At 39.9% G+C, this 25440-nt stretch overlaps 1 protein-coding gene across 2 annotated transcripts in view; it reads right to left on the reverse strand.

The window, feature by feature from the left end:
- Positions 1-25440, reverse strand: part of dcc (DCC netrin 1 receptor) — a 442661-nt gene that overhangs the window by 12102 nt on the left and 405119 nt on the right. For both annotated transcript variants that reach the window (XM_022668821.2, XM_022668820.2), the window contains exons 26-28: positions 20642-20794; positions 16867-17091; positions 1820-1962 (exon numbers count right to left, since the gene is read on the reverse strand). In XM_022668821.2, the coding sequence (XP_022524542.1) occupies positions 1820-1962; positions 16867-17091; positions 20642-20794 (521 nt within the window). The remainder of the gene's footprint in view (positions 1-1819; positions 1963-16866; positions 17092-20641; positions 20795-25440) is intronic.

Below are 25440 nucleotides of genomic sequence, written 5' to 3' on the forward strand. Positions count from 1 at the left end.
ATCTTTAGTCTGAAGCCCCCATTTATATATGTGTGTGTACACATCCATACTGCAGCATTAAAGCAACGTTATGTATCATTTTTACCAAAAATGATCAGGTTTACAAACATGCTGATGCTCCATGCAACAGGATCAAAGCATCTCTATTGTTGCTCATCTGGGCGTGGCATGCCAGCTGCTGCACTATGTAACTCTGGTGAAGTGTAATGATATGTATGTTCTGAGACCAGGCTGTGAGGAAAAATCCCTAAAACTATTTATAACCTTTGTATAAAATCCAAAAACAGGTTCAAGGTTAAATTGCACTGCGTAAAAAAACAGCGCTGAGTAAATTTAACTTTCCTATATTCACCTTCATTTCTCACATACATAAATGTATGTAGCTTCACACATCTACGCTCCAGTAGAGTGGAGTGACTGTCTAACTGCCTGCTTATCAAAACCACAGTGACTCTTCATGGAGTCTGAGATTAGAAAGGTCTCCCTTGAACCAATTTTTTTTAATATATAAAAGGTGGAATTTGAGTTTTACGACATTAACAGTATTTTTTCTTTTTTTTGATGCTCAAGCTTGCCTTGGAAATAAAGAAAGCCCTGTTCGACATAATATGAATCTTGCATTTGTTCTCTACATTGTTTAATTATTGAATTCTTTATGCTAGGCAAATGCTATGGTTTCAAAGGTGGTTGCTCTGGTGTTGCTGAGCTTAAAATGTAAGAGTGATCTATTTTATTGTTAATGATTATGGCTTACAGCCATTAAAAACACAAAAGTCAGTATCTTTCAGAAAATTTTAATATTATTTTGGCAGTGTGGGCAGTGTGCCAAGTACTGCTGAATGAAATGAAATCCGCATCTCCATGAACGTTCTCAGCAGAGGGAAGCATGATGTGCTGTAAGATTTTCTGGGAAACCAAAACTGCACTGACTTTAGACTTGATAATAAAACACAGTGGATCAACACCAGCAGATGACACATGTCTCTCCAAACCATCACTGATCATCAGTAAATTTTACATTTCATTTGTAAATGAAGGGAGCAGAGTCTGGAGGAAGAGTGGAGAGACACACACTTTAATCTGCTTGAGGTCTAGTGTGAAGTTTCCACCAATCAGTGGTGGTTTGGAAAGCCCTCTTCCCTCTGCTGACAACTTTTATAGAGATGTGGATTTCATTTTCCAGCAGGATTTGGCACACTGTCCACACTGACAAAAGTACCAATTGGTCTTATGTTTTGCTTTAATTTTCTGAGACACTGATTTTTTGGGTTTTCATTGACTGTAAGCCGTAATAATCATCAACAATAAAAGATAATAACCACTTAAAATAGATCACTCTGTGTGTAATACATCTATATAATACTGTATATGAGTAACTAGGCCTTTAATATAATTTTCTCCAGCTCTCTACAGCCTCACGTATTCAAACCGCACTAAAGGCCTGATTATTCGTAGATTCGCATTCAGACTGGGAACGTGTGATTCGGTAATAAGCGCTGTAGTTATAATAGAACTTTCCAGGGAACCCCCGCTGGGTTGAAAGGCCCAGAGATGACGTTTAGAACCTGGCTTAGATTTTAATGGTGAAATGCGGGAGATGAGACATGACAGTGCTGTGTTTTTTCATTCATCTTGGAGGATTGTCACAATTAATGATTTTCTCCTGTAGGAGAAAACCCCAGTCGCAGGGGCAGCGGTACTTGGAGACAAGCTGCTAATGATGGATCTGTTATGTTTTATTGAAAACCGTGTTCTGCTGAAAAGAAACTGGTCTTTGAAGAAACAGTATAAGTGTGTGTGTGTGTGTGTGTTAACTCACACTTGCAGGGTCTTCAGGTGGTTTCTGGCCCTCCTCTGCTGTTTCGGGGGCGGTTGGGACTGAGACTGGAAGTAGCGGTGATCTGGCTTTTCCAGCCTGTCCTAAAGAGGCTGTTTTGACCTGGGGTTTAGGAAGACTTCCACCTACAGGAAAAAAAACAACAACACAAACAGCATCAGCATGAGACACTCGGTAAACTAGAACGTTTCAGCAGGATAATGCTCCACCCCCTAGGAATGTATCCTTCAGATAAAACACTATTTTGGCATGTTTAAAACTTTCAAAAAAGGAGATTTCCTATTTTCCCAGCTTAATTACTTAATATTTCCTATCCTGCATATGTCCACTCTGTCGTAGCAACCTGCACCACATGGTGGACAATATTTACCAGTGATCGCTTAGATGTACCACACACTGATATCACTCATCCACTCCCCCACATGACTTATTACATGACACCTCCCAAATCACAATCACCTGAGTATTGATTTCACCTGTTCACCTTACTATAGTATATACCCCTGCACTTCACTCACTCCAAGCCGAGTATTAGATCTGGTTCTGTCTGTCCATACTAAGTGTTTATCTTACCAGTAAATTGTTTATTCTGTGTTCTACTATTCTTAGTTCCTGTCCTGCATTTGTCTACTCTGTTGTAGCAACCTGCACCACAAGGTGGACAATATTTACCAGTGATTATTATGATGCACCACACACCGATACCACTCATTTACTTCCTCATATGACTTATGACATGACACCTCCCAAACCACAATCACCTGAGTATTGATTTCACCTGTTCACCTCACTGTAGTAAATACCCTTGAATTTCACTCACTCAAAGCCGAGTATTAGATCTGGTTCTGTCTGTCTATAATAAGCATTTATCTTGCCTGTGTATTGTTTACTCTCTTTTTATTATCAAGCTGGACTGTCTCACCATTCTTGGTATAACCTCTGCCCTTCATGTCTGTTTTCTGTTTTTTTTTGGATTACCTCTTCATTCAGAATATGTAGTGCCACTGGTTGCAGGATCTATCAATCTATTAATGTAATATTTGGCTTTCAGAGTGCCTGTAATGAAGACCAAAGATAAAACCAAGGACCTGCGGTGTATCACAATAATGCATTAATATTAACACTGACCTGCCGGATTAGTTGGATATCTCCACTATTAAATGCATTAGAGGAGAAGGCTGACAAATTATGCATGACAAAAAATGAGCCCTAATCTGTGACTATACTCCCACTCTAGCAGAGAGAATGATTTCTGTGTATAAATAACTCTAATAATCTTGTCGTGTGATTGTTCCACTTTAAAAAAACAATCAGTAGGAGGCTAGACAATTTACAAGATAATTACATGAATTATGATCAAGTGATTATTCTGAACGCCTTATTTTAAAAACGCTGATCAAATCCCAAGCCAGGGAGATGACAAGACACTGTAAATAAATAATCACAGTGTTATTTATCATTTAACAACATCTGCTGCTCCTTAATTACTTAAAAAATTAACTAATCTATCAGAAAATGCTGTCTGCAGTGAAGTTTGTTATAAAACATATAAATACATGTATTGCTATCTCCATGTGGATTTCAAAACATTTAAATACCAGTTATTTACAGAACTTATATCAGATAATATAAGGTGATAATTAATAAAGGATATTACATCATATTGACATAAGGGGCCCTATAATGTGACAACCATCAGTTCAGATAATCAACAGTGCTAACAAACAGTGCTAACAAAAAACACTAACAAACAGTGCTAACAAACCAAAGTGGCGCTATAAAACCTCACTAATAGTGCTAATCAACCTCACTAACAAACAGGGCTAACAAAATAGTGCTAACAAACCATGCTAACAAACAGTACTAATCAAACAGCACTTACAAACAGTGCTAACAAACAGTGCTAACAAACAGTGCTAACAAACAGTGCTAACAAACAGTGCTAACAAACAGTGCTAACAAACAGTGCTTACAAAAAACACTAACAAACAGTGCTAACAAACAGTGCTTACAAAAAACACTAACAAACAGTGCTAACAAACAGTGCTTATAAAAAACACTAACAAACAGTGCTAACAAACAGTGCTAACAAAATAGTGCTAACAAACAGTGCTAACAGACAGTGCTACAACCAGTGATAACAAACAGTGCTTACAAAAAACACTAACAAACAGTGCTAACAAACAGTGCTAACCAAATAGTGCTAACAAACAGTGCTTACAAACAGTGCTAACAAACAGTGCTAACCAAATAGTGCTAACAAACAGTGCTTACAACTATGGACAATAATATCCGAGCTACGCTGGGCGAGCTGCAGCTCCTCCGCGCTCCGGCGTGGGGGAGCGGATCGCTGCAGACAAAGGGCAGGAGGAGGAGGCGGTGCGAGCGGCGTCAGAAGAGAGGAAAACGCTCTGGGGTGCTAGCCAGGCTAAAGGCTAATGCTAACCGACCCCCGATTCCGTCGCTTTTCCTCTCTAACGTCCGCTCTTTGGATAACAAGCTGGACCTGCTGCGGCTGAGGATGAGTGTTTCTGAGGAGATGAGGAACTGCGCTGTGATTTGTCTCACGGAAACCTGGCTGAACCAGACCATGCCGGACTCAGCCTTCCAGCTCGCCGGCCGGCAGCTCTTCCGAGCGGACCACAGCCAGCTATCCGGGAAAGCCCGGGGGGGCGGCTTGTGCGTCTACATAAACAAAGGTTGGTGCACAAACTGCGTGTTGGTAAACAGCCACTGCTCCGAGGCGACAGAACAGCTGACTGTAAAGTGTCGTCCTCACTATCTGCCTCGTGAGTTTTCGGCGGTGTTCGTGATTGCTGTTTACATAGCACCGGATGCTAATGCTAACAACGCGCTGAAGGAGCTTTATGACAACATCAGCTCGCTTCAGAACAAGCATCCGGACGTGTTCTACGTGGTAGCGGGGGATTTTAACCACGTAGAACTGAAGAACACGCTGCCGAGGTTTTACCAACACGTGAACATTCCAACGCGAGGTAATAACACGCTGGACCGTGTTTACTCCTCTGTGAAAGACGCTTACAAAGCCTTCCCCCGCCCCCACCTCGGGCTATCGGACCACATCTCCATCATGCTGGTCCCCGCATACCACCCCCCACTGCGACGCTCAAAACCCACACAGAAAATCATCACGGTGTGGCCCAGTGACGGCGCCGCTGTGCTGCAGGACTGCTTCGGCTGCACAGACTGGCAGGTCTTCAGGGAGGCTGCTGAGTGTGAGGGGGAGCTGGATCTGGAGGAATACACATCTGCTGTTCTCGGGTACATCAGCAAGTGTGTGGAGGATGTCACTACTACCAAGACTGTGACTTGCTACCCGAACCAGAAGCCCTGGCTGAACGCAGAGGTGCGTTCCCTGCTGAAAGCCAGGGATGCTGCCTTCAGATCTGGAGACTCGGATGAACTCAGGAGGGCTAGAAGAGAGCTGACTGCTGGAGTTAAGAGGGCAAAAGCTGCATATGCTCAGAAAATCCAGGGACACTTTTCCTCCCAGGATCCACAGAGCATGTGGAGGGGCATCAAGTGCATCACGGACTACAAATCTAACGTTGCACAAAGCTCCAAAGACCCATCCCTGCCTGAGGCTCTCAACACGTTCTACGCCCGCTTTGAGAACCCTGACACACCCCCCAGCACCAGACTCCCACACTCACCAGGAGAGGAGCCCCTCAGCGTGACACCAGCAGAAGTAAGGAGGACGCTGAGGAGGATTAACCCCCGGAAAGCTGCCGGCCCGGACAACATCCCCGGACAGGTGCTAAAAGACTGCGCAGACCAGCTCTCGGACGTCCTGGCCGACATTTTCAACGCGTCCCTCATCCAGGCAGCTGTCCCCACTTGCCTGAAGACCGCCACCATCATCCCGGTCCCCAAGAGCTCCACAGTGACAGGTCTGAATGACTACCGGCCAGTAGCCCTCACTCCGATAGTCAAAAGTGCTTTGAAAGACTGGTTCAGACCCACATCAAAGCCACCATCAACATCACTGTGGATCCACACCAGTATGCATACAGGAAGAACCGATCCACAGAGGATGCCATTTCCTCCGTGGTCCACACTGCCCTCACCCACCTGGAGCAGAAGGATTCCTACGTTCGCATGCTCTTTGTGGACTTCACATCTGCTTTCAACACCATGATTCCTCAGACACTGATAACCAAACTCTCCTCACTTGGACTGAGCTCTTCCCTGTGCAACTGGGTCCTAGACTTCCTGACCAACAGGCCGCAGTCTGTGAGGATTCACAACATCTCCTCCCCCTCCATAATCCTCAGCACTGGCTCCCCTCAGGGCTGTGTGCTGAGCCCCCTCCTGTTCACACTGCTCACATATGACTGCTCACCTCTCCATCCAGGCTGTCATATTGTGAAGTTTGCGGACGACACAGCAGTGGTTGGATGCATCACAAACAGAGATGAGTCCAGCTACAGGCAGGAGGTGGAACACCTGGAGGATTGGTGCAGAGAAAACAACCTCTGCATCAATGTAAAAAAGACAAAGGAGATGATTGTGGACTTCAGAAGGGGCAAGCATGCCCACCTCCCCCTGCACATTGGAGGATCTGCGGTGGAAGTGGTTGACAGCTACAGGTACTTGGGTGTGCACCTGACCAGCAACCTCACCTGGAGCAACAACACTTCCACTCTGGTCAGGAAGGCACATCAGCGGCTCTACTTCCTCAGGAGGCTGAGACGAGCTGGACTCGGGAGCGTTGTCCTCACCTCCTTCTACAGATGTGTGGTGGAGAGCGTTGTGTGCTCCAGCATCAATGTGTGGCATGGAAGCTGCTCTGCTGCAGACAGGAAAGCACTGCAGAGGGTGGTGAAGGCTGCACAGAGGATTGTTGGAGTTAGCTTCCCCAGCACCACAGACATTTACACCTCCAGGTGCAGGAAAAGGGCCACCTGCATCAGGAAGGATCCCACCCAGCACACGCACTTTTTGTCCCACTCCCCTCAGGCCGGAGGCTGCGGAGCATTAAGTGCAAAACAACAAGACTCAGAAACAGCTTCATTCCGGAAGCTGTAAGACTCTTAAACTCCACTTAACAACACACTGCACTGACACCAATGACAAATTACTGTTTACTGTTTACCAACATGGTCACTTTACTTGCACTGAGACACTTTATCTCCACTGCTCTAATTCACATTATCATGCTGCTATAGCACACTTGCACTCTGGACTTCATGTTGCTGAACCTTCTACTCTCTATTTATTTTTTTTATTCTTGGGATATTTATCTATCTATTTTGTATATTCTATTTCTTTTATTGTTTTCTTTTTTTATCTATATATCTATTAATAACAGCTCTTTGGGTGTAAAACTGGATCGTGAGATCACAATTTTGTTCCACCTCATGTACCACATGTGATGCGAATGACAATAAAATCTCCTTGAATCCTTAAATCCTTACAAACAGTGCTAACAAACAGTGCTAACAAACAGTGCTAACCAAATAGTGCTAACAAACAGTGCTTACAAACAGTGCTAACAAACAGTGCTAACCAAATAGTGCTAACAAACAGTGCTTACAAACAGTGCTAACAAACAGTGCTAACAAACAGTGCTACAACCAGTGCTAACAAACAGTGCTAACAAACCAAAGTGGTGCTATAAAACCTCACTAATAGTGCTAATAAACCTCAATAACAAACAGTGCTAACAAACAGTGCAAACAAACAGGACTAATAAATCTCACTAACAAACAGTGCTAATAAACCACGCTAATAAACAATGCTAATAAACTACGCTTACAAACAGCGCTAACAAACAGTGCTAATAAACCACGCTAATAAACAATGCTTACAAACTACGCTAACAAACTGCGCTAACAAATAGTGCTAACAAACATCACTAATACACAGCACTAACAAAGAGCATTAACAAACAACACTAAAACAGTGCTAACAAAGAGCATTAACAAACAATACTAACACACAGTACTAACAGCACTGAGCAGGATATATTTATCTGCTAACAGGTGAAGGAGGACAGATGGATGATTTCCTGCTAGCCACAAGCAGGTACTCACTCTCTGCGGACACTCTGTGTGTGTGTGTGTGTGTGTGTAATTGACAGGCAGTCGTGATTGAAGCCAGCAGTTGAGCTCCAGATCGTATCAACACCTCCTCCTTCATCTCAATTAGATACCTGGGCTGAGCATTATCTGCATAATTTAACAGTGGAAATTGCAGCACCTGCTCCAGGAGAGCGGGGGGCTTCTGGACTGTAATAGAGCAAGTCCGCCTTCAAACCGGCCTTATTAATACCCTGCTGCGGCAGCGTCCACATCATCTAACGGCCATCAAGCGTCTGACTGAAGCTGAGGACAAGGAGAAAGTAACTACATGAAACTTTACTCAGCCAAATAATGGAACAGTAACTAGAGAAAAATCTTTACTCAGCCAAATATTGTAACTACACAAAATTTAAAAAGCCAAATATTGGAATAATAACTAGACGAAACTTTAAATGGATAAATATTGTAACTAGACGAAACTTTAAATAGCCAAATATTGTAACTACACAAAACTTTAAAAAGCCAAATATTGGAATAATAACTAGACGAAACTTTAAATGGATAAATATTGTAACTAGACGAAACTTTAAATGGATAAATATTTTAACTAGACGAAACTTTAAATGGATAAATATTGTAACTAGACGAAACTTTAAATGGATAAATATTGTAACTAGACAAAATTTTAAATGGATAAATATTGTAACTAGACAACATTTTAAATGGATGACTACTGGAATAGTAACTTGATGAAACTTTACTGGGTTAATATTGTAACAGCATCTAGACAAAACTTTCCCTGCTTAAATATTGGAATAGTAACTAGACAAAATTGAAATGGCCAAATATTGAATAGTAACTAGATAAAACTTTAAATGAATAAATATTGTAACTAGACTAAATTATATATATGGATAAATATTGAGCTAGACAGAACATTAAATAGATAAATATTGTAACAAGACAAAACTTTACCTGCTTAAATATCGGAATAGTAACCAGACGAAACTTTAAACGGCCAAATATTTGAATAGTAACTAGACGAAACTTTAACAGCCTAAATTTTGTAACTAGACAAAACTTTATATAGGGAAAGATAATAGTAACTAAACGAAATTGTAATTGGTTAAATATTGTATTTAGACAAAACTTTCAATGGGGAAACATAAAAGTAACTAGACAAAACTTTCAATGGATAAATATTATAACTAGATGAAACTTTATATGTGGTCAGTACCTACAAAAAGTAACTTCCAAAGAAGTTACAACCTGTGAAATGGCAACAGGTTCAGGGCACCCAAGACCTGTGGATGTTTATGGCGGTCCAACCTTACAAATTACAGGACTTATTAAAGGAACTGCCGCTAATGTTTTGGTGCCAGATTTTATAGCACAGCTTCACAGGTGGTTGGACAGGTGAGTTGTGGTCAGGTTTGGAGTCAGCAGGGGGATCTATCTTCTCAGTGTACTCAGGTATTGGGCAGGTGGTGGTAATCAGGCTGTGTGGCAGAACTGACCCATTATATAATTTAATACTAGATATCACTGCTCCATGCTGGCACACATTTAGACAGGCCTAAGTGATGAGGGTGTTGGCGTGCTGGTGTTTTTGAGGTGAACAGGTTTGTGTGTGAGTGTGTGTGTGAGTGTGTGTGTGTGTGCAGCAAAGCTGCCAGATTAGCCTAGCCTGGGCCAAACCAGGCCTTTGCCACTCCACAGCAATCAGCCGCCGTGTCAATCAAGGGGGATTGGATGTGGAATGGAGAACACACACACACACACACACACACACACACACAAGTACACACACACACACACACACACTATTAGCCCCAATCCAATGTTTCAATCACTTGAGAATCACAGATATGTTTCAAGGATTCAAGGATTCAAGGAGATTTTATTGTCATTCGCATCACATGTGGTACATGAGGTGGAACGAAATTGTGAGCTCACACATTAAAATCAAAGGTCTTCTTCTAATGATTACATGCAAATAGCGTAGTCCAAGAGGACGCACTGAGTGGATGATGGGCTGGACTGCAAAAAAAAAAAAAAAAAAGAAAATGCTAATCATCATTAATACTCTCTCTCTGATCTGCGTGATGGACTGCTGTGAACAGAATCCAGCTGAAGTATCATCAGGGAGAAGCACGTATTCAAGCATGTAACTCATTTCTAAATGTGCTCTTTAAAAACTCTATTCATTGGTGGATTCATGCTGATTAGCTATCTGTCAGCTGCTGCGATAATTATTATCCAGCAAGCCCTCAAATCTCTTCACCAATAACCATGAAAGCTCTCTCTCTTTCTCTCGCTCATACTCTACAGCTATCTCTTCTCATCCATACCTTACATTTTCACTTACAAAATTATATTAAATAATATTAAATAATATTCTTAATTTCAGAAGAATTAAACTAATAAAAAAAAAATCCACACATATAAACATAAAAAAACCTAAGCTGAAGCTGATCAAGCTGGTTGACAAGCTTAACTCTTTTTTTCCCCATTATAGGGTATGTTTTAGTTTGAGTTTGATGGTTTAACTGGTCTACAAGCCAGCCTGACCAACCTGACTAAGCTCAACAACTAGTACAAACAGCATCACCAAGCTTAATGACCAGCATCACCACTCATCACCAAGCTAAAATCAAAAGCAACCCACACTATGCTGTTGAAAAGATGGTTAAGCAGCTAGCTTAGTATAACAAGACCCCCATCTTTTCAATCTGCTGGACAATCAAAGACCACTGGAAACCAGCTATCAGTCTTTAACTTTTAACAATTTGTTAGCAAAGAAACGTAACATGGTGTCTGTCTGCAGATAAGATCATGCCCTCATGCAAAGAGTGCCAATCAGCTTGCTGAAATTTTGAATTCAAGGGTAATAAATATGAATTTATTGGAAGATCGCTGGTTCGAATCCCATGCAGCTTGCTATCAGCTGCCGGAGCCCTGAGAGAGCACAATTGGCCTTGCTCTTTCTGGGTGGGTGCAGTAGGTTGATGTCGATCTGCACAAGGCTGCATCTGTGAGCTGATGTATCAGAACCGAGTCACTGCACTTTCCTCCGAGTGCTAAATCCTCTAAATCCTCTGCAGGATGCACAATTTACCGGTGCGCTATAGATCACTAAAATAGGGCTCAAAGTAACTGAATTCGTTAGAAGTTGTGTCCACAAACATTTGTAGCAAATGTATATAATATACTGTATAAGAATGTGCTTATGATTGTGACATCACAAGCACGATGAGAGTCAGCCGGCTGTAGTTTTAGCATGCTGTGCTGGTGCTGCTGGATACAGTGGACACAGTGGACTCGAACACAAAGCCCCAGAATCAGATAGGTCAATTCTACCACAATCGCTTTGATGTGCCTCTTATCTGAGTTAAGCCTGTGCACACCGCTCTCAGTACACTCCCCTCCGACCAATCAGCACGCTCTCCGGCCGCTGGGGTGAGTGCGTGTGTTATGGAGTGTGAAATGGCCGGCTGACCACTTGATACGCTTGAGGCCGGCCGTCAGCTGATTCCATGCATAGATATGATGATCTCAAGCGGTCCAGAGGCTTTATTCGTGTATGGTGCTGTGTGATGGCCTTTTAATGCTCATCGTCAAAGATGTGGTTGCAATATACTTTATGTAGTTGCACCCAGAAGGAAGTGTCTGATTGCAATGCGTTACCAGGAATAATAAATGATGAAACGTTTAGTCTTATATGCGAAACCCTTCGTCATTTTCAATTATCTATGCATACAGAACAAAAAAAAAAACCAAGGCAGCAGTAAATAATAATTTGCTATGGATATATTATGAGTGCAGAGTGGTCCAGCAGTCTAAACCGCTGCCACTATGTTCGCAAAATCGCTGGTTCGAATCCCGGTCATTCAGCTTGCAATCAGCTGCCAGAGCCCTGAAAGAGCAAAATTGGTCTTGCTCTCTCTCTGGGTGGGTACAGTTGATGGCATTCTTTCCCCTCATCACTCCTAGGGTGATGTTGATCAGCACAAGGCTGCGTCTGTGAGCTGATGTATCAGAACCGAGTCGCTGCTCTTTCCTCCGAGTGCGCTCTGTGATGCTACTCTGCAATGCTACCGCATCAGCAGCAGTTCAAAAAGAGGCGGGAGCTGACCTCACATGTGCTAGTTTTTACCCTCCTTGTGTTAAGGATGAGTAAAATCTGATTGGGTGAAACATATGGCCTAGCTAAAGAAATACAATTTCTATGGGAAAATTGTGTATAAATTATGTAATTTAGCAGAAGGTAGAAAGATGCATGAGCAGGATTCGAACCGGTCATCTCCTGTATCATCAAATCCTCACAGCAATGCTTCAACATCTATTAGACAATAGAGACCTTTTAATACTCTTAATTAGGGAAGAATCAATGAAAAAGCAGGCATCCTAAAACTAAAACTTCCATATTGACGTCCATATTGAAATATTTCAGAATCCAGCTTCTGACGCCAGTAGTTTTCCCCATTCACATTTCCTTCCCCATTTCCCCATTCACACACACACACATACAGACACACAATCAGTGAGGACTGCAAGTGCTTTATGGTGTAAGGCTTATATAAATCCAGTGAGCAATCACTCTTTTCCTCCCCAATTTCTTCACAGAGAACAATAAAGTGTCTCCAGTCCAGCGGCGCTATATGACCCTTGTTTTACCAGCATTGTCCTTTTGAGAGATCCCGGGGCCAGATTGGGGCCAATTTGGAGGCGAACACGGCGCGCTCTCTGCAGCGAGAGGCTTTTATAGAGGGGGGTAAATTGGTGGAACGGAAAAGGCCGGCAGCTGCAGGAGCGTAGCGGGGGTCTGGGGAAAACACTGAGGCCGCCTAAAAGAAGACCACTCTTTTCATCTGCTCACAGACACCAGAAAACCTCCAAAAAAAAAAAACGGACCACCAGGCGGACCACCAAGGACAGCCAATAGCGGTAAAAAAGGACAAGAGGTTTGCAGGCCAGGCGATGGATGAAAGTGTACACTCAAGTCAAGCTAGCATTTACAAACACACAAACAAACACCACACAAACAGTCCATTTACTGAGACAGGAGATGGTGTTGGGCTTCTAATTTTGTATCTTCAAAATGACTTAAAATAACTTTCTTTACTCATTTTGGAGCATTTCTATTCGTCCATTTTTTACATGATATTTTGATACAAAGTAAAAAAAAAACCTTAAGATTTGACAATGAAATTACAGATAGATACAAGGAGTACTATTACTAAAAGCACTGAGAACACAAATCTAAAACATACAGGCTTTGGACAATGAAACTGAAACACCTGTCATTTTAGTGTGGGAGGTTTCATGGCTAAATTGGAGCAGCCTGGTGGTCAATCTTCATTAATTGCACATTGCACCAGTAAGAGCAGAGTGTGAAGGTTCAATTATCAGGGTAAGAGCACAGTTCTGCTCTAAATATTGCAATGCACACAACATTACGGGTGACACACCAAAGTTCAAAAGAGGACAAATTGTTGGTGCACGTCTTGCTGGCACATCTTTGACCAAGACAGCAAGTCTTTGTGATGCATCAAGAACCACGGTATCCAGGGTAATGTCAGCATACCACCAAGAAGGATGAACCACATCCAACAGGATTAACTGTGGACGCTGTAAGAGGAAGCTGTCTGAAAGGGATGTTCGGGTGCTAACCCGGATTGTATCCAAAAAACATAAAACCACGGCTGCTCAAATCACGGCACAATTCAGTGTGCACCTCAACTCTCCTGTTTCCACCAGAACTAAAAGAATGTAAATAGCTCATAGTGTTCATAGCCCAGGGAAAAGATTGGGAACACCCATGCACACCTCAAACCTGTATAAGTTTTGAGGTGCTATCTTGTGAGAGGGGTGATCTGAACTATAGGAGTTTAAGCCAGTCTAGGCCAAAGATGCTCTTTTTTTGCGCAGTTGTTTCCAGTTACAGCTGAATTCACGCTTTTAATCCGTTTTAAAAAGCCATTTAAATGCCTGATTAAAGGGACGATTACTGTGCTGTTTTCCTCGGGTTTTGAGTGCTCAGCGCTGACTCAGCTCTTGATTGGTCCGAATGCGAGACAGCACACGGGCGGGGGCGGGGCTGGTGACGCCATGGGCCCTGCATTGTTTAACATTGCGATATATATAGTCAAAAAAAGAACATTTGCAATGCAAAATTGTTCCAATATCGTGCAGCCCCACTTTCCACACAATGGACATACAATAACTCTTACGAATTCCTACAGCCTTCTAAAGCTTTAAAACCTCTGCATTTCAAGGCCAGCCGTGTAGGAATTGGTTCCCTGAAGCAGTTCTAGCTGTAGAGATGCAGGTGTCTCCTCCATATGCCGCCGCGGAGGCGGTCCGTACGCCACGGCGCAAGAAACAGATAGAGAGAAAAGCAATTAAATCATGACTGGAGGGGAGAGGCCGAGCTGCCGCGTCTGTCAGAGCACATCTCCATTACCACCAGCATCCACCACCAACACCACCAACACCACCAGAACCAACGCCCAGGAGCAAGGGGCCAGCCCGCCACCTGCAGCCCACTCAGAGCAGCTCACAGGCGGGCAGAGAGCGGAGAGAGCTCCCCTGAGGGTGGAGCACCCTGGAGCATGTGTGTGTGAGTGTGTTTACAACAATGCGTATATGTATGTGTGTGTGTGTGTGTGTGTATAAAGTCAGAGGGGATTCTAAATGAAGGCTGAATGAGGAAATGTGCACACACACACACACACACACACACACAAACAAACACACACAAAATAATTGCAGAACCCAGAAGGAATTCAGATTGCAAGGCCATTCAGAAGGAAGATGTCAGATATCAGATCCATATTTCTTGGTCTTATTTATTAAGGCACACATACAGTGGCTTGCAAAAGTATTCATACCCCTTAAACCCCTTTTTCACATTTTGTCACCTTACAATCACAGTAAAATGAGTAAAATAAACAGTGTTGTTTTATTCTATAAACTACAGACAAAATGTCTCCCAAATTCCAAATAAAAATATTTAAGTCATTTAGAGCATTTATTTGCAGAAAATAAGAAATGGCTGAAACAACCAAAAAGATGCAGATCTTTCAGACCTCAAATAATACAAAGAAAACAAGTTCATATTCATAACGTTTTAAGAGTTCACAAATCAATATTTGGTGGAATAACGCTGGTTTTTAATCACAGCTTACATGCTTCTTGGTTTGTCCACCTCCACCAGTCTTACACACTGCTTTTGGATAACTTTATGCCTGCACTCCTGGTGTAAAAATTTAAGCAGTTCAGTTTGGTTTGATGGCTTGTGATCATCCATCTTCCTCTTGATTATATTGTAGAGGTTTTCCATTTGGGAAAAATCATCATTTTTCCAGAGCTATATATACACAATACATATATATATATGTATAACTACAACATGACCTTTTACTGCACCCAGCCTGCAGCCACTACCAACAACCCCGTCTCTCTCTCTCTCTATTTCTCTCTCTTTCACACACACCTACAAACTCTGATGGTAAAAAAGCAGCTGTGAGCATCCCTCTGCTATCTGAATATTCATAACTACACCCAGATGAATGCAAATATCACACACACACACACACACACACACACACACACTCACACACACACCTGCTGTTCCACACACACACACACACACTTAAATTTAACAAGATGTTTACTCTACACGCAGTGATTATCTCTGAATAAACACAAAAACCTATTTATTGATAATAAAAAGACTTAATGTCTAATATGAGTCAAAATAGTCAAAGATCTGAGAAACACGTACACACGTCTAAATATTAGTAGAAAGCCCTTATAAAGAGTAAATACATTTAGGTACTTTAGGTTGCATGCATTCCTGAAACAGGAAACGTGAAATGTGCAAATGCACATGCACAGCTTGTCTTCTGCCTGTAAAGAAAAAGGTACTTCCAATAGAATAGTACATTCTGTAGCAGATACACATGAATCAATTGGCTCTAGGTCTAATGTGGAGCAGTGGAACTGTGTTCTCTTGAATGATGGAGCTCCATTCCATACATATTGGACTATAATGGTTTGTATGATATTCTGTTGGACACAAATACATATTTTATAGCTATAAATATCCGTAGCAGCTGCTTTGAATCAATGTTATAGCATATCATACAGTGTCAGAAAAGCCAATATCTATTAGAGATTACTAAAAAACTCAATACGCTAACTGGAAGCGTCCAATATTTGTTAACTACGTTAGTCCTTAAAGCTCCAGTACTGAGCTAATACAGCATATTTCACAAATGAAATATTAAGTTAGAATGGCATAACTGAGGCTCTTATGTGAATAAATGAATTTACATTTATATGGTGCCTTTCTAGAAACCCAAGGATGCTTTAAAATTTAAACACAACCATTTCCACTCAACACGCATCCTCACACCGGTGAGAAGCGGCAGCCAATAGCACACGGCGTACTCTCAACAGGAAACAACTGTCCACCTGAAGGACTGCATTGGGCACTATAGAATTTACCCAGCAGAGAGTGCCAATCCATATCTGGGCACAGTCATACATACATTTTATACACATATAATTAAATACAATACACATACCTATAAATACATATACAAATAAATTTAGATTGTTACATTTTTCTAGGCAATTTAAAGTATTGAATTTGCCTGATCCTCATGTTTTTGGACTGTGGTAGAAAACCCGCACAGACACAGGGAGAACATTTAACTCAACCCATATTGGGACTTGAACCCAAGACCCCAGTGCTGGGAGGCAAGTGTGCAATAACCACTAAGCCACCGTGCCACCTTGCCACCCAAATGTGGATAAATGCAATCAAATCCTTGCAGAAAGGTTCCAACACCTAGTGAAAAGTCTTCTGCAGAAGAATGAAGGCTTTTAGACCAGCAAATGATGGCAAATCCCCCATTTAATACTGCTAATTAGGATGTATGTAGTCCTACAGAAACGTCAATGATAATTCCTTACCTGTCTGTGGCATCATGGGTGTGTAGACCTTGGGCTCGATGGTGCCCATGGGTGGGGGCAGTAGGGGGTTGGTGAAGCTGCGCATGGGGTGGGAGGGCCGTACGCAGGCGGTGGGGATGGTCCGGCTGGGGATTTCCTCCGAGCCCGACGGTTCTGACTGGACTGTGGGGATCAGGGTGGGCTGCTGCTGGGGGCCGAGTGGAGCCGCACCCTCAGCTGCCATGGCTGGAGGAACATATGAAACACACACACACACACAAATTGTTAAAAAAATAATTTCAATCTTTAAATAAGTTTTAATTTTGTGGTTACAGGTATAGACTGTTTATACACACTGTATTACTGTCTTGTTAATATGTTATTAAATGCGTATGTATGTGTTATTAGGTACTTATGAGTTGAGTAGCCTATGAACACTGTGTTATTAACATGTTATTAAATGCGTATGTATGTTATTAAGTCTTTATACATTAGGTAGCCTTTAAACATAGTGTTATTAGGTACCTATAAGTTAGGTAGTCTTTAAACACTGTGTTAATAATATGATATGTATGTATGTGTAAAGTCATTATAAGTTGGGTAGTCTTTGAACACTGTTATTAATATTTTATTAAATGCTTATGCATGTGTTATTAAGTCCTCATAAGTTAGGAACACTGTTTTATATTAATATGTTGTTAAATGCATATGTATGTGTTATTATGTTGTTATAAGATGGGTAACCTATGAACACTGTTATTAATGTGTTATTAAATGCATATGTATGTGTTAAGTCATTATAAGTTAGGTAGCCTTAGAACACAGTGTTATATACTTTACTTTATAAGTAGACTTTGAACATTGTGTCATTAATATGTAATTAAATGCTTATGCATGTGTTATTAAGTCCTTATAAGTTAGGTAGCCTTTGAACACTGCGTTATTAATATGTTGTTAAATGCATATGTATGTGTTATTATGTTCTTATGAGGTTTGGTACCCTATGGACACTGTTATTAATATGTTATGAAATGCGTATGTACGTGTTAAGTCATTATAAGTTGGGTAGGCTTTGAACACTGTTGTTAATATGTTATTAAATGTTTATGTATGTGTTATTAAGTGCTTATAAGTCGGGCATCCTTTGAACACTGTTACTACATTTCTTAAGCCAAAAGTTAATACTTGAAAACTATGATAGTGTGGGCGTGTGTGTGAGTTTGTGTGTGTGTGTGTGTGTGTTCTGTCTAGTCATACCAGGGCTCAACTAGGTTGTCTGTATGTGTATGTGTGAGTGTGTGTGTGTGTGTGTGTGAGAGAGAGAGTGTGTGTCTGTGTTTATTTGAAGTGTCATTTCAAAGCAATCCCCTTGTGGCCATTTGTGTGTATGTCATCTGTTTGTGTGTGTGTGTGTGTCTCTGTGTGTGTGTGTCTGTGTGAGTTTATGTGTGTGTGTGTGTGTGTGTGTGTGTTTGTTTACAGTATGATGTAAAAAGTGAGCAAAGCAAGGCAACCTCACTCCAGTCTACCAACTAACAGACTCACAAACACACACAAACAAACATATAAACAACATAAACAAACATATATATTGACAGAAGAATTTGAGTGTTTGACAACTGAGCACACTCAGAGTTAGAGAAAGAAGAGAGAGAGAGAGAGAGAGAGAGAGAGAAAGAGAGAGTGGTTGAGACAAAGAGGAAGAGAGAGAGAAAGCTGAAAAGAGTAAAACTAATTTATTTGTTATATTGACTGAAGATTTTGCGTGTTTGACAACTGAGCACACTTACTTCCCCTGAGAGAGAGGGAGAAAGAGAGAGAGAGAGAGAGAGAGAGAGATGGAAGGAGAGAAAAATATTCAAAGAGAAAAGAAAGTCACTGAGACACATTAAATGAGATTTAAAAACTGTGATAATTAAGAGGTATTAAAGGAAAGAAAAATAAGAGAGCAAATGGATAGACAAACAGAGAGAGAGAAAAAGATAGAAAGATAGAGAGAGGCAGAGATTGAGAGAGAAAGAACAAATATAGAGAAGAGAGAAATAAAAGTTCAAGCAATGAAAGAGATAGATATAATAAGAAAGAGGAAAGTGAGAAGGAAACTGATTCATTTGTTATTTTGACTGAAGAATTTAAGTGTGAGAAAGAGATAGAGAAAGAGAGAGAGATTCAATGGGAAGAAGAAAATAAAGAGACTGAGAAACATTACCAAAAAGATAAGAGAAACAGAGAGAAAAAGATTGAGATAGAGAGAGAAGAGAAAAAAGAAATTTAAAGAACATAGAAGACACAATGAAAGGGGACACAATGAGGAGATATATGATACTCGGATAGATAGAATAAAAGAAACAGAAAAAGAGAAAAGATAGACAGTGAGGTTTCTAGTTTTAGAGCTCCAGCAGGACTCAGCAAACACAGCTAATGGCTAATCCTAACACACAGAGAGAGAGAGAGAGAGAGAGAGAGAGAGAGAGAGAGAGAGAGAGAGAGAGAGAGTAAGTGGTGCTAATGAGAGGAAAATATCTGCAGGTTTGAAAGATACAGAGCGGAAAAGAAAGTGAAAGAAGAAGAGAGATGAGAGGCAGATCAAACACCTGCAGAGAACAGAGGAGACTCAGCAAAAACAGACCCGGCAAACAAATTAACACAACATCAAAAATTAAACCTGTAGAGCATCAGAGAACATCCCACATACTGTACATCAGAGAGAGAGAGAGTGAACAAGTGAGAGATAAAGTTCTACAGAGGAAAGAGAGAATAAAAGACGGAGACAAGAAAAAAAAGCATGGAATGGTGACAATAAAAAAGAGAAAGAAAGAGATAACAAACTGTAAAAAAAACAATTAGAGAGGAAGAAGAGAGAAAAAGAAGGAAACAAAAGAATAAGAGAAAGAATAAATAGTAAAGAAGGGAAGAAGAAATAGAAATGAAGAGATATTAAAATAAGAAATATACAGCTCTGGAAAAAACAATTATAGAACACTTAATCAAAAGGAAGACGGATGATCACAAGCCATCAAACCAAACTGAACTGCTTGAGTTTTTGCACCAGGAGTAAAGCAGCATAAAGTTATCCAAAAGCAGTGTGTAAGACTGGTGGAGGAGAACATGATGCCAAGATGCATGAAAACTGTGATTTAAAAACCAGGGTTATTCCAACAAATATTGATTTCTGAACTCCTAAAACTTATTTGAGATCTGAAAGCTCTGTATCTGTTATTGTTATTTTAGCCATTTCTCATTTTCTGTAAATAAATGTTATAAATGACAATATTTTTATTTAAAATTTGGGAGAAATGGTGTTCATAGTTTATATAATAAAACAACAATGATTATTTTACTCAAACATAAACCTATAAATAGCATTCCAGAGCTGTATATAACAGTGAAAGAGAGAGAGCGAGACAGGAAGAATATTAATAAAGAATATGAAAAGAGAGAAAGGTGGGAAACAGAAAAGGAAAATAGAAAAGAAGAGAGAAAAAAGTGTGAGCGAAAGAGAAGAAGAGAGTATAGGAGTAGAAAGAGACAGATTAAAGAAGAGAGAAAATAAAAGAAAGAAGTGCAGAGAGAAAAACATAAAAAAATCAATAAGGAGACTAAATCATAAAAAATAAAAAATAATACGAAATAAAAAGAGAAAGAGAGAAAGAAAGAGAGAAAGAGGAAGAGAGAGAGGGAGAGGGAGAGAAAGAGAGAGAGAGTGAAAGAAAGAGAGAGAAAGAGAGAGAGGGAAAGAGAGAGAGAAAGAAAGAGAGAGAGAAAGAGAGAAAGAGAGAGAGAGGGGTTTGGGTACCTGAAGCGTAGCTGCGGTCCACGGTGAGTGTGGAGAAGGGCATGGGTCTGAGTGTGAACTTGGTGTGGGGGGTGTACCCGCAGGTGGGCGAGGGAAGGATGCCCGGGTACTGACTGCTCTCCAGCGTGGGCACCGGGATGGCACTGACCACCGCTGCAAAAGAGAAATAGAGAGAGAAAGAGAGAGAGACGAATGAATGAAGAGACATTATCACTGAAAGCTAGAGCTAAAACAATAAAAAGCTGATTTTTATTACTTCATTTCAAAGCTACACATTTCAGAACCAACTTATGTTGAAATTCTCATGTTTGTGATGAAAAACACCAAAAGGCACCAAACAAAAGACACCAATGGATGCCAACGGTGCCAAAAGAGGGCGAGTACTTGTTTTTTTTACCTTTCCTGGAACATGAGAAACTGATACAAAACACCTTCCCTGCTTATCGTCGCTGTCCAATGAAAAACACTTATCTCCATTTTTGTTGATTTTTACTTTACTACATAATTTGAACAGACAAACTGTCTCTTACACTGTGCCAAAATTTCTTGATGAACAGACCAATAGAAACTTTCCAAAATGACCTGAAATAAACTCTTTTTACATTAACTTCCATTGAAAGTTGATAAGGTTCTTTCTCTCTCCTGTAAAGTTGCTGTTTTAGAGATAAGTGTTTTTCTTTGGACAGCGACAGCGTTATGCAATATCATGACACAGAACAACATGCTTGGAGGAGAACACTAAGCACCAGTTATAGTTATATATTACATCAGTTAAGAGACACTCTGACAAAGTCTAGAGGAAAAATCATTCTACCCATCCATCATCATGTGAACACCCCTCTCAGTGAACGAATTCAACTACATTAAGATGTACTCAGAGAAGTAATTGCAATAGAATAGGACTGTCTGAAGCTGATAAACATCTAGAATGTTTACAATGAGGCTGCCGAGAACAGTGGAAGAACTGTGTTCTTTGAAATGATGGCGCTCCATCCAGTACTTTTGAGTATATGAGTGTGAATTAGGGAGTTGTGATCATCCATCATCCTGACCTCACTTACTTTGCTCTTGTTACCGAATGCAATCGAATCCTCACAGCAATGTTCCTTAATAAATGTAGCAGAAAGCATTCCATAGATAGTAGGAACTGTCAGTCCAACAAAAGCAGGATAAACTATTTGTAATATCCTTAATTGTGGAATAAATATATAATAAATATATATATATATATAATTTTGGAATAAAGATATAACCTATGAAAACAAATATGAATGAGCATGTGTCCCAGTGTTGTTGTCTATTAAAGTATACAAAGTATGCACTTCAGTTTCTGAATCAGTTTCTCTGATTTTGCTATTTATAGGTTTATGTTTGAGTAAAATGAACATTGTTGTTTTATTCTATAAACTACAGACAACATTTCTCCCAAATTCCAAATAAAAATATTTTCATTTAGAGCATTTATTTGCAAAAAAAAAAAAAAGAAAAAAAAGAAAGAAATGTCTGAAATAGCAAAAACAGATGCAGAGCTTCCAGACCTCAAATAATGCAAAGAAAACACGTTAATATTCATAAAGTTTTAAGGGTTCAGAAATCAATATTTAGTGGAATAACCCTGGTGGTTTTTAATCACTGTTTTCATGCATCTTGGCATCATGTTCTCCTCCACCAGTCTTACACACTGCTTTTGGATAACTTTATGCTGCTTTACTCCTGGTGCAAAAATTCAAGCAGTTCAGTTTGGTTTGATGGCTTGTGATCAACCATCTTCCTCTTGATTATATTCCAGAGGTTTATAATTTGGTAAAATCAAAGAAACTCATCATTATTTTAAGTGGTCTCTTATTTTATTTTATTTTTTTCAGAGCTGTATCATAAGTATAGTATATGATATTATTTAATGTTTATGTGCGCACAAATAAAGCCAATCTGAACTGAACTGAAGTGACTAAGTGAGGCCAGTAATACCAGTTACTGTATACACTCTAGGACCCTCAGGATATGAGGGGTGATAATAATGGGTGGGCTGTGGCCCCCCTCGGTCCAATCACTCGGCCAATAGGAACGTGGAGAAGATAAAGATGTTGGTGTAGACGTTGATGCAGAAGCCCTGAGCTCTGTTTGACCCCCTCCTGTGCTCCTGTGGGCAGTTAGTATTCCTCCATCAGAGAGCCGGCGCCGCTGACCTTGAGCTGAACGCCTGAGGGCCTCGGAGAGGGCGAGCGAGGTAAAGAGAGAGGTAGAAAGAAAGAGAGAGAGAGAGAGAGAGAGAGAGAGAGAGAGAGAGAGAGTCTGAAATGCTAAGCATAGGAAAGATTCCTATCTCTGGAAGACATGATTGCTGAGTAATGTGGATGGGTGTTTGGATGTGTGTGTGTGTGTGTGTGTGGATATGTGTGTGTGTGTGTGTGGATATGTGTGTGTGTGTGTGGATATGTGTGTGTGTGTGTGGATGTGTGTGTGTGTGTGTGTGTGTGTGGATGTGTGTTAAGTCTTTTTTTTTTATCTTTCTCTCTATCTATGAAGCTCAAAAGCCAGTCTGGACCCTTTAAACTACTAATATTTATTCTGTGTGTGTGTGTGTGTTGTGTGTGTGTGTTTGTGAGTGTGTGTTTAAAAGAAAGAAAGAAAGAATGAGAGAGAGAGAGAGAGAGAGAGAGAGAGAGAGAGAGAGAGAGCATCTTCGGTGACATGTCCAGAACACAATTATTTCAGGCCTGGAAACACAACACAAAGCACCAAACTACACAATATGTCCAATAATTTGTGGACACCCCTTCTAATTGATGCATTATTTAACGCATTTAAGTTGCACTCATTGCTGACACAGATGTGCAAATGCACACACACACTGCTTGTCTAGTCACTGCTAGTCACTGTAAACGAAAAAGGAGGATTGTCAATAAAATAGGACTCTCTGAAGCAGATAAACACACAAATATAGATATTATAGATTGGAAACACAATTATTGCCAGGCAATTTGGGCAGATACTGACCTCACTAATGATTTTGCTGCTGAATGCAATCAAATCCTCACAGCTCTTTAAATTCTATTAGAAATTCTAGAGACAATTCCTTCAACAAAAGCAGTGAAAGAGTGAAAGCGACACAATGCTCGCTCATTGCTATCATACACTCCATCAACAGTCTATTTCTTTCCCGCACTGTTAAAATAGCGTCTATAGAGTTTAGGAATAAATCTACACTGATGATATGAGGCGTGCTGGTCTGGAAGTGAGGTGTGTTCAGGTACATTTCTGGTGTGTTTCTGGTACCACTTTAAAATAAGACTACCTTTATAAAGGGTTTATAAATGGTTTACAATTAGTTTATTAGAAATATAGAAATGGACTCTGATGGTTGACTGTTGACTGTTGTCAGGGTTTTAATCAGTCAGTGGAGCTCCTGTGTTTTCCACCACCAAAATATATAGAAACACGGTACCACTTTAAAATAAGACTACCTTTATAAAGGGTTTATAAAGGGTATACAATTAGTTTAATAATGATTACTAATTAGGTTGTAAATGCCTTACAAATAGTGAAAAATAGTAAAAATACTATATATATATAGTAAAAATAGTTTGCCAAATAGTGAATCCACAGCCATCTATATTGTTGCCCTTTCTAGGTATGTGTTAGAACTGATTTTCAATTATTTTAAGGCATTTGCAACCTAATTTGTAACCATTAATAAACGAATTGTAAACCATTTATATAACCGTTTTTACATCTTATATTTATACTTATATATATATATATATATATATGTATATATATATATATATATACATATATATATATATATATATATATATATAAATATAAATACTTTTATACAGCATCAAAAAACTCTATAACAATAAATAGACTGATGATTTAGCCATACAGTAAGAACAATGTTACTATAGAGCTGCAGATATTTAAAAAAAGATATGTAAAAAGCTCTGAAAACATTCCTGCTGATTGATTTTATTTAGAGTATAGTCTTAATGAGCAGTAGGAACAATGCATTCGATTTTTTAATGTTTTTAAAGAAAAACACATATCTGCACATATCTGCAGTAAAAATATGGATTTTATTTTTATCATTTTTAACATATCCTAATTATCGTTTTAAATCCTTAAAGCTTAATGGTTTTTGTGAGTTTTTACAGTTATGTCCCAATATTTTATAAATATAAAAAAATATCTATCTTTTAAACAGTATCAAAAAACTCATACTCAAACTTACATTGATGAATTAGTTGTACGATTAGCACAATGTTACAGTAGAGCTGCAGTTAGATCGTAACTCCGGTGCAAAATCGTAAGAAGCTCTGAACACATTTAATGAATAGTATGAGGCAGTAGTGTCACAGCATTAGATTTTTTAAAATACTTTTTGAAGAAAAAACACATTTCTGCTTAAGTCTTCAGGACAAATTTAGTTTTTTTTAGGATTTTGATTAATCCTGATATATATATATATATATAGTCATATAAAAAAAACTTCTCTGCCTTTCGGATATTTTTCTGCCACTTCTGGGCTTAACAAGAATTGTCCCTGTGGTCTTCCATTTCCTTACTATGTTCCTCACAGTGGAAACTGACAGGTTAAATCTCTGAGACAACTTTTTGTATCCTTCCCCTGAACAACTATGTTGAACAATCTTTGTTTTTAGATCATTTGAGAGTTGGTTTGATGAGCCCATGATGCCACTCTTCAGAGGAGATTCAAATAGGAGAACAACTTGCAATTGGCCACCTCAAAGCTCAATGAGGTTACCAAACCAATTGTGTGCTTCAGTAAGTCAGTA

This window comes from Astyanax mexicanus, chromosome 1 (assembly GCF_023375975.1).
Source record: "Astyanax mexicanus isolate ESR-SI-001 chromosome 1, AstMex3_surface, whole genome shotgun sequence".
Classification (NCBI taxonomy): Eukaryota; Metazoa; Chordata; class Actinopteri; order Characiformes; family Acestrorhamphidae; genus Astyanax; species Astyanax mexicanus.